The sequence below is a fragment of the Mixophyes fleayi genome, chromosome 2 (genome assembly GCF_038048845.1).
Source record: "Mixophyes fleayi isolate aMixFle1 chromosome 2, aMixFle1.hap1, whole genome shotgun sequence".
In the NCBI taxonomy this organism is placed as follows: domain Eukaryota; kingdom Metazoa; phylum Chordata; class Amphibia; order Anura; family Limnodynastidae; genus Mixophyes; species Mixophyes fleayi.
Window position 1 is genome coordinate 374713975 of NC_134403.1, and position 10894 is coordinate 374724868.

Sequence of the window (10894 nt, forward strand, 5' to 3'; positions counted from 1 at the left end):
GTATAGAGTCAGTAAGGGGTTAACTGTCAGCTCAATGGCTCATTAATATCAATGGAATGAGACCAGGATCTGTACATTGGCTGATGGCCACAGTCTAATATTCTCCAGAAGTCTTATTGGCAGAGAAGGGGGGGGGGGGGTGGATAGAATATATGGGAGCAGCGTTAGCTCTTCTGCCTCGTTGCACTGGGGTCATTCGTTCAACTACTCTGGGTTTCCTCCAAGTACTCCGAGTTCTCTCCCACACTCCAAAAACACGCTGGTAGTTTAATTGGCTGCTCACAATATGAGTACTAGTCTGAGTGTGTTAGAGAATTTAGACTGCAAGCACCAATGGGGCAGAGACTGATGTGAGCGACATTCTCTGTACATCGCTGCGGCAGTGGTGGTGCTATATAATATATATACACACAGTGGTGGAGGGTATAAGGGGTATGTCATACACCCACTTTTCCTACATTGTAACACTATCACATTCACACTAAGATGTAATTACACCCCAAGAAGTGGCACCATGCACAGTACATGTGCTGGTGTTAACGGATGGCACCAACCACCACTGTAGCGCTGCTCTAACCAATGTCGTACTACCCAGCATCACTCATACGGCTCCTCAACAAGTGCTCCGCCTAAACTAGGTTCTCCCACCTGATCGACAATATTCTGCCCCCCCCCCCCCCCTGTATGAAGACAGAAGAACGCAGCTGTTTAAAATAAATCTTTATTTTTCTACAAGAAAACTGAAAACATTTCACATTAAGGCAGAAACAGTCATTGACACAGTTAAGTTTCCCCACTTGCTATAGTGCAGTTAGTGACCAGCACAGTGTTATCATTTCTACAGGCTGGGGAACTACAAAGCCCAGGACACCCTGCAGGGAGCAGTAGTGACCAGTTGGCTGCTCCCATTCGCAGAACACAGGTTAAAGCCATTTTCTTCTGAATAATGCGCCACAGACTGATATCACATCACTGAGGCCAACGAGAGCTGGCACCAATACCTGTATAAACTAAATAAAGGTCAATACACCCCGACCTGCCACTCACAGGAGATCATGACCAGGTCAGCAAGCGCCAGGGACACAGCGTCTGCCAGCAGGTGCTGATCATTCCTACCAGAGGACCTTCTATACCACAGACAGGGGCAAGGGGCCGTACTGGTACCAACGTCTATGTACTTAGACACAAGGGGCAGCGTGTAATACAGGAAGGGTTTAATACATTGCCGATGTCAGTGTGAAAACTGCACCAGGCAGCTTATCAGTAATAACATGTTATCTGGCAGGTCAGGTTCAGCAGATCACTGGCACAATGGGCATGAGATTAGGCCTTATGTTTAGAACTCACCCCTGGCTTGGCCCATACAGCAACACTGAGAAACCACTAATTACCTTCCTGCCAGCCACAGCCTGGATGCCCCTGTGCAGCTGCCAAGTCAGCCTACGTCACAGGAATAATGGAAGATTTACTTGTCAGACTACAAGACATCTGTGCCAGGATCAGTCATGCACATAAGACATCGCTGGCAGGAGGTCACTGGTTGTCCATCAACACCTGATGTGCTAGACACACCCCTCAGGTACAGGTGAGGATTATACAGGGTACACAGCCCTGCAGGAGAGCAGAGGTCAACACCAGCAATAGACAACAGTGGTGCAGTGCCGGCCTGTGCACACCTCAGGGAAGATCAAGGATGTTACTATAGAGGGGGCTGGAACATTACATCCCGTCCATGTGACAAGATAATCTGTCTGACATTAAACTCCAAGACAAGCAGAACAGCTGGACTACAAGTTACAGCATGCCATGTGTATATTAACCCATCCACTAATCATGTAACTGAGCGTTACCTAGACCGTGCACAAGACACTGCAGTAGAAGAAACCGCCTACAAGGACTATCCAAGGCGAAGGCACCTAGATAATGGGGATGATTGGTGCTCCCACTGACAGTCACCCACAGAATCCAGTTATTGGGCATATTACTCTCTTCCAGCTACACTGACAGCAATACACCTGTACCGAGCGTGGGCTCAGACTGGACCAAATACGGCTCAGGGTGTGCAGGACACAGATCACTTCCAGTTAGTGTGGCTGGGAGATGACCGCACTCAGGCCAGAAGTGGCCATTGCCCTTTGAGAGAGGCGCACACCTGCCCAATTACAGCCCAGACATTCACTGTTCCATAGAGCTAGCAGCACCACCACCCCCCCCTTCCACCCCCAACATAACTGGACCAGAGTTGCAGGACAGACCATACAGGGGAACATGGAAGTTTTAGAAAGGTAGAAGCCTCTTGCTGTAAATACAACATACACAGGCGACATCTCAGGTGCAGGACTGTAGTTATCAAAACCAACTGCCCCCCCTCCCATGTGACTCCAACCCCCGTCTGTAGCAGGTAAGTGCTATAAGCAAAGTTCTTTATTTGGGGCGGTTCAGAATAACGAACAAGTCAGAATCTTGGAGATTTCCCTACGGACTTTTATCCTGAGAGAATCTAAAACCCAGAGTTGGACGTTAATCTTACAGTGAAACTTCTGCTACAGTCAGTTATTCTATCAGTCCATAGACATTGAGGGGAGAGAGGCACAAACACCCGGCCTAGTGCCCGACATGCGTCCCCCTCAGTGTATAGAAGCTGCTCTCAGTATTAGTGGGAGGAGAACCCGTCATATCAGTATAATCTGGAAGCACTGACATCTGGGCAAACACCAGAGGCTCCAAAACACAGCGAGAAGCTGTTTGTTTTTCCATTGCAGAGTACGTGATATAGAATAACCCTTAGTGAGCCGGGAGTGCAAGATGTAACCCGGAGACTAACATTGCAGTGAGGAATAAGGTACTTCATGCTCAGACAGATAATCTGGATCAGGTTTATTTGGATTGTGCAGCATGATTACAGGTATATCAGCATCCCTGAGCAGTTCAAGTTAAACTGAGCTTCCGGCAATAGGCAGAACAGACAACAACTTTTTTTTGGAAGAGACAATAGACAATTGAGCCCCAATACAGAAGTGAAACGGACGCTGCATCACAATCTACCAGTGTCCATTGTAAATGTATATATTGCTGTACGGCAGGATGGCTGGCCCCATGAGGCTGCAGTATGATCCTTTACCCACTGACCCACCCCCCCCACAAACATCCCATGACAGACGTTCCCACGTGTGATCCAGGGGGTGAATATTAAGGCACAGTGTTTAATGCTCCCACTACGAGCTAGTGCAAAATAAGCCACTGAAATCAATGTCCGGGGGTCTGTTATGAGGGCAGACATACTAGTAACTGGTCCCTGAGCACAGGTGGATGCAGAACACCCAAGTTCAAGCAGGAATGTCGTTTGACCTGTTAGCGGCTTAGACTGGCCTGAAAGTGGCAAATCTGCCCAGTTTCACTACTGAAGGGGCATCAAATGTCAAAATATTAAAGGGGGAGGGGGTTAGAGATCCAGAAACTAATTCCACAAGTGTGGGGCCACCAGTGTACACTATACCTCCACGGACAGCCTGCCCTGACAGTACGCGAGGTCCATGCCCAGCTGCGGGGGAGGTGGGGGATTACACCTTCACATTAACGCTACATTTCCCATGATTGCTAGTGAAACTGCAGTGGAGGGGGAAAAAAAAAATCCAAAAAAACCCCATTAACATAAAGTAAACTGCAGTCTTATCAAAGCTAAATTAAACAGTCGCTGCACCCGCTCAGGGTATATAACAGACCCGCAACATTTACACACTGTGCAGCAAAATAAAAGCATTTCTCCCCCAACTTAACATAAATAGCATTTCCACATCACAACACAAATATCTATTGCATAAACGCTTCCCACAGCACCCACACACTAACTTAACACTTTCTAAAGACAATTTTTTTTTCCTTCATTTTTTGTACCTTTTATATTCTTTATAATAAATAAACAATTTTTAGCTTGTTTTATTTTTTTATCCTCCTTTTTCTTTCACCTTCATTTTTGTTTCACAGACTATGCTGCAGAACCCCCCCAAGTCCCTGTAAGACTGGGGGATATTAGACTACGCCAGCAAGAGCTGGCAGTCACCCCCGCTGGAGTCACTGGTCTGAGCAATCAACACTGATGGGTTTAAGAGTCACTGCGGTTGTGCAGAGATTAGAGGTCACCAGTCACCAGAAAGGAGCCAGGTCTTCATAATGAGGTCACAGATTGAAGTTCGTATCTCTTACATTTGTTTGGGGCAGCTGTGATGCTGGTGGAACCCCCTCACACTCAGAAGGGGCACAAACTTTTTTTTGCAGTGGAGTGGGCTAGGCTGCTTTGCAGGAAATAAGGCTCAAAACTGCGGAAGTTATGTAATTCTAGAAGTCAACTAGCGTCCACAGGCTTTGAAGACCTGAGCCCACCGTCCCAGAGTCCATGGCAAGGCCACATCTAGCTACATGGAAGCCATGTTGGATAGGACTGACTGTAAGAGACCGCTGCATTGGCAATGTAGTAGTTGCTGAAGTTGGCATCACTGACATAAGGGGCAGGCTGATAGTAGCAGGTGACGTTGGTCGCGTTGGGTATAATGTTCTGTTCGGCAAGAACTCTAAGGGCCAGCAGAGAGATGAGGTTGAGGGTTTGCCTACGCTCATGTCCCATCAAGCACACGGTGCTCTCGTTCACCACTTTCCGCAGGATCATCAGATAATCATATTTGCTCTTTTCCTCGCCAATAAAGTGGTTCTGGAGATAAGATTCTAGCTTACGCTGCTGCTCGAAGATGTCAGAGAAGTCAATGAAGAAGCGGGAGCACATGTAACGCTCCAGCGACTTAATCTGCTCCTTGTCGGTTGGCTTAAAGTCACGCACCAGCAAGTTGCTGTACTTCATGAGACCACCACCCCGAATCTCCTCTGGGTTCTTTGTGGCAATCTGTTTGTTCTGAAGATGGCCCAGAGCAGCCTCGAAGTCCCCATACATGCTCTCCCCGATGACCGTGGGATGGAAGTGTTCTGACATGGGATTTTCAGAGCAGTCGTGGTAGAAGAGGAGTGAATCCAACACTATTTGGAAAGAATCCACACTGAACTCAAACTGGCGTCGGATGGAGTTGACAAACTTCAGCTCAATGTTCCTCCCATCTTTATTGGAGAGAGATATCAAGCTCCAACGATCTGTATCTGTGTAAACCTTCACCAGCTTCTGGACATAGGCCTCTTTCAGAGTCACTGGACTAATTTTCTCCTTGTTCACTCCCTCGGGTAAGAAATTCAGGAGCAAACCAATCACTACATCTTTGACCAGCTGGAACTCTGCTTCTGAAGAGATGGCCACACCAAATATTAAGTCCAGATCCTTGTATCCTAGACCGTTGTCCTTGACCAAGACATGACTGGCGGCTGAGCCATTCAGTCTAACATCTCTCACTTTGATCCCAGCATCTTCCAGCCGGCTGCGGACCATCTGCACAATATCCTTCAGGGTGATCTTCAAGGTGGGAAAGTTCCCGCGTCCATGGATAGGAACCACTTCCGTGAGGAAGTGGTTCAAGCGGCTGACCTGCTCCCAGGTAAGGACACTTTGGGATTTTGAGGAGCTCTTGGTGACATTTGCTTGGTCTGCCATAGCGTCAATAGATTTCGTCCAGAAATACTGCAGAGAAAACAGAAAACAGTCAGTGCCAAGGAAAGCGAGAAGGACATTTTCTAGCCTACATCAAGGTTTCCCTCTGAGTTTACAGGTATTTTTAGAGTGACACTAACAGAAACAGCATTGTCATCAGGGGAGAGGTCTACAGAAAAGAGTCGGAGGACAGTGGTGCATTAGTATACTAGGGACCCCGTATGTTCAGCTCTACTCCCGATCTGTACCATGGTGAAGGGTTCTTCATCCATACATGACCTCCTGTGTAATAGTCATAGTCTACATGGGCCAACATAACAAGACTTCAATACCATATGGAAGCTTACTCAGCATTAAAGGATCACCAGAAGTCACGGCGTGGAGTACTGGAGGTGTATTCTGACACTGCTGTGTAGATATCACATTATATTAGACTGGAATGTACACCAGGCTGTGCCCAGTTTTAGAGGGTATTCCAGAGGTAAAGCACCAAGGTAAGTTTAGGCAACTCCCCAAACCTTGGACCTTTCACAGTAGAGGTTAAAGAAACCCAGATTTATAAGAGGAACCGTATTGTGTGGCCCTAGTGGTTCACTTGGGGCAGTATTTAAACACCCAATGCCCTGATGAGTTTCAGCGATCTCAAGGCTTAGTTTGATATCAGACTGTACAAGATCTTACGGGCCAGTAACAGGTGATTGCAGTCAGAACCTTGGACCATGAACCAGAATCTACTGTAAGTCAGTCACACATCATGAACAGAGATCACATTACCAGGTTAGATCAGCAGAGGCAGAACAGGGATACCAAGCAGCTCTGACATTGAGATACAGGCAGTAGTACTGTACCACATCCACAGGGAGGGGCACTGGACAGCAGGTAGATACCGAGATGGGCACAGTTCTATAGTCTAGAAACAGCTGCCAGCAACAGGGTAGAACCATCCCAGAGCAATGCATGATCCGCTCAGTTACAGCCATGACTGACAAGTCTATACATGTCTAATCTGAGCAGCAGTTATATTACCAGAGGTCAATCCCAGGTAGCAGCAGAACAATTACAGAATCTTATAGGCGACAACTTCCCTTCCCCTAGAGACACAAGGACAAGTTCCAATAAGTCATTACAGGATATGCAGATCACCAACATTAACTAGAATCCCTGTATAGTGATTGGGCAACTGTCTAGAAAGAAGCCTCAGACGGCAGCTGTGCACCGTGGTTGGAGCATCGCTCCTCAGACAGCGATAACTACTGGCACTGGGTATAACCCAATCTGGGTGCGAGGGCAATACAGACAGCCCCCATTACCATGTAGTCCTACAGCTGGTCAAAGTATCAGAGTACAAAAGCTTAGTCAGCTCATAAACCAAGAGATGATTGATTGTTTGGATCAATAGACATCCAGTGCATATAGACCAGAACTGATCATCATGTGTTCAGCATATAACAATATACAAACCTCACAAGACTCCAGAAAGACTATTGCAGTAGAAAACACTAAACTACAGGCGTCACATTACATCTACAAATACACAAGTTTTACAGAGCAGGGTGCAGCAAAGAACCAATATCTAGTTGCAGAACAATTCGTGCCTCAGAGCAGCCAGCGAGTAACTCTCCAGGGTCAGTGTCCCTAACCTCTATGAATGTTCTGCCTCAGCTATAAATAGGTGGATAGGTGCACAGACGTTGGGACATGTCATCCCTGGGCAGTCTATCTGACCGACTGCTCCCAGCAAGCAGAGCGCAGCTATACAGGGATCAGACTGGATGTTACAGTTTATTCTATGGAACTTTCAGAGACACAAATGAACCTCAGACATTTCTAGTGTATTCTGCCTCCACTGTGTAACTGGCAGAAGCACTATAACCCAAAAAGGTTTCTCTTCTACAGTTTGCATTAGACAATCACTAGATACATTAAAGTGGATCCTAAGACACAGCAAGTCTCAGATACAAACCTGCACACAGTTCCCACCAGAGACAGAATCCCAGAAGCTGCAGAACGGTTTTATCCACCACGATATCTTATGTCCCAGGTACAAGAGCCAAGTTCACAGCAAGTGGTTATGTAATTGTGCTGCAGAACCACCAAAATAATCTGATTAACTGAGCAACGCTCGTCAACTACAGTCTATGGAAATTTTCCTAGAGCGCCCATCCCCTTTTCTTGGGGGAGGAGGGGGGGGGGTGTATGGTTGCATATAGACCCCCCCCACATTAGTAGAGTCTTCAGAAGCTGGCACTGTAGCAGCTACAAGAGCGACCCTCAAAATAATGTTCAAATCATTTGACACATTCAAGAGTACTCGGTCCCAGTGTGTGTCTGAATGTGAAGGGGTTAATGCTGCATTTAAAGCTATATGCACATTTTTTCCCTAAGCCAGGGGAGCAAGTGCCAAACAGTCTTCAGTGTATTTTACATTTTCATATACGCGGTTATACCACAACATGTCCCCGTTTACCTGTTCTAGCAAATGCACATGTTATACATGTTCACGCGTATGTTAAGGTTACCTCCAAGACTGCTGGGCACTGGCTCTGCCCTTATGATACTGGCACTAAAGAGATGTCAGTTCTATCATTATACTTTCCAAGAGCATTTTAGAGTGTGGTGAGACTAAAAAATGTTACTTTAATACCCCAATTATTATACCATTATCTGTAATAACCCATCACTGGGACCTGGCTCTCTGCATAAACCACAACCATGTATCACTTTAGTTCTCACTGTGACCTACAGAACTGTTTGTCCGTGTCATGCTGGGACCTGTAGTTCCATGGGTTGCTCATGGTCACGTTAGACCCCACCAATGGAAGGTACAAGCTCCATGTGTAGGACAAGCCCTGAGGTAACACAGGTACAGGCTTCCCCCACATGCACCAATCATTAATATACTTATAAACTCCAGCCGTGGGCTGGTAAGATTGGCAGCTGCAGTTTATAAGTTACTGTCACCGCTAATAGACAAACAGAAGTTATTCTGCATCATAAAGGACAATAGGTGCCGCCTATACTACACATGGAGCCAGGACTGAGGGTCATTGTCACAGACTATTTTCACCGTTCTGTATCAGCATTACCAGTATGAGACCCAGCTATATATAGGTCCTAGAGCCAGCGGCACCACTGCTAATATGGGCATACATCAGGGACCCCCAGCCACAGGACAGCACCTGATACCTGGGGGGCTATATGGCATTATACACATTATAGGGCGATTGTGAAACAGTCACTAATCACAAGCTGAGGGTCCCTTCATATAACCAGGTCACATTAACACTGTGCCAGGACTATCAGTGCCCGCTGGCAGCTCACCAGGGCTCTCCCCTGACTGCCTTGTACATGATATGATCATTAACTGAGGGGTCACCCACACAGGGCCCCTGTCACACCATACAGGTACAGGGAGATTACACCCCACCTGGGGCCCCTCACCCAGAGCAGAGGTCGCTGCGTGGGCACATACAACAAGTTCCTGTAAATGTACATTGTCCACAAGTCAACGTTACTGACACCTGGTACAGGAGACACCGCAGCCCCCCCAGGACAGACCACCCCACCACATGGAAGCTGCATTAACCCTTGTCTGCCAGGGATTATACAGATACAAGTTATAGCAGCTGCAGAGAGATAGAAAGCTGGAGAGATGCAGCCAGCAGGGCAGGAGGTGAGACTTAGCTCAAGTAGGCATCCAGACACTTTCCTACCAGGTAAGTAGAATACACCAGCAGCAAGCAGGAACCACCACAGCTACTAGATCTGTATTATCTGATCACTGTGCTATCCTGAAGACATGGTCTGCCACCAGCTATATACAGAACAGCTGCCCATATAACCCTCAGCCACTGATCTCTGTGCTATCCTGAGGACATGGTCTGCCACCAGATATATACAGAACAGCTGCCCATATATCACTCAGCCACTGATCACTGTGCTATCCTGAGGACATGGTCTGCCACCAGATATATACAGAACAGCTGCCCATATATCACTCAGCCACTGATCTCTGTGCTATCCTGAAGACATGGTCTGCCACCAGCTATATACAGAACAGCTGCCCATAGACCCCCAGCCACTGATCTCTGTGCTATCCTGAGGACATGATCTGCCACCAGCTATATACAGAACAGCTGCCCATAGACCCCCCAGCCACTGATCTCTGTGCTATCCTGAGGACATGGTCTGCCACCAGATATATACAGAACAGCTGCCCATATAACCCTCAGCTACTGATCTCTGTGCTATCCTGAGGACATGATCTGCCACCAGCTATATACAGAACAGCTGCCCATAGACCCCCAGCCACTGATCTCTGTGCTATCCTGAGGACATGGTCTGTCTGAACTACTGAGATACGTTGTTACCAGTGACTGTTACTATATATACTATACAGCAGCCTCAGTGACCTCTCCCCTTGCTAGAACTTGTACTTCCCCAGCTGTGCACTCACCTGAGCCAGAGATCCTCTTACTGCAGCGACTCTCCGCTGACAGACTGCTCTCTGCCCCCCGCTCTCGCCTTATATAGTGTTCTAGTCACACCACCGCTGCATATCCCTCCGCACCGGCCCGTTCTTCTCTACACCTCACCCGCAGTGCCCAGCCGACGAAACACAGACCCTGAGGGCCCAGAGAGAGGTCCGGACTCCTCTCCCGGCTCCCCCGCCCTTTCTCTCCGCTCCAGCACCAGCGGATCCCCGGGGACTACTTCTCATTATCATAATGTCTGGGATCACACGCGCCGCTGTGACGGAGGGATCCCTCCGCGTGTGATTGGTTCCCAGCATGAATGGTTACTAGGCGGCGGGTAAATACTGGGCGTGGCTTATGTGTGAGTCCGGCGCGAGATGTTACTATCACAGTGAGATACAAGATACATTCAGGTCCTCACACACTGCACAGTCACATGATGTGAGGAGGAAGCCACAGCCTGAGAGTTATATAGTGGAAGGAGCAGGGTCCCCAGCAGCACAGAGTATATCAGGAGATGAGTGATGTGTTAGTGAGGACAGGGCTGCATGTGACAGGGGCAGTGATATGATGTGAGGAGGGGAATGGAGGCAGAAGGAAGCCACAGACTGAGAGTTATATAGTGGAAGGAGCAGGGTCCCCAGCAGCACAGAGTATATCAGGAGATGAGTGATGTGTTAGTGAGGACAGGGCTGCATGTGACAGGAGCAGTGACATGATGTGAGGAGGGGAATGGAGGCAGAAGGAAGCCACAGACTGAGAGTTATATAGTGGAAGGAGCAGGGTCCCCCAGCAGCACAGAGTATATCAGGAGATGAGTGATGTGTTAGTGAGG

General features: G+C 47.9%; 1 protein-coding gene across 2 annotated transcripts; it reads right to left on the bottom strand.

Moving 5' to 3' along the window:
• Positions 1–705: 705 nt before the first annotated feature.
• On the bottom strand, positions 706–10144 carry TENT5C (terminal nucleotidyltransferase 5C). Of its 2 annotated transcripts, none has more exons than XM_075197483.1 (2): positions 10041–10144; positions 706–5614 (listed from the first exon to the last, which is right to left on the bottom strand). In XM_075197483.1, the coding sequence occupies exon 2, from the start codon at positions 5585–5587 to the stop codon at positions 4409–4411; it is 1179 nt and encodes a 392-aa protein (XP_075053584.1). In that variant the 5' UTR covers positions 5588–5614; positions 10041–10144; the 3' UTR covers positions 706–4408. The 2 variants fall into 2 exon arrangements, with proteins under 2 accessions (XP_075053584.1, XP_075053585.1); XM_075197484.1 differs by lacking the exon at positions 10041–10144 and adding an exon at positions 7548–7723.
• Between the last annotated feature and the right edge of the window lie 750 nt (positions 10145–10894).

Excerpts from the sequence above, each read along its gene's own strand:
- TENT5C (XM_075197483.1), bottom strand. The coding sequence starts at position 5,587 with ATGGCAGACCAAGCAAATGTCACCAAGAGCTCCTCAAAATCCCAAAGT.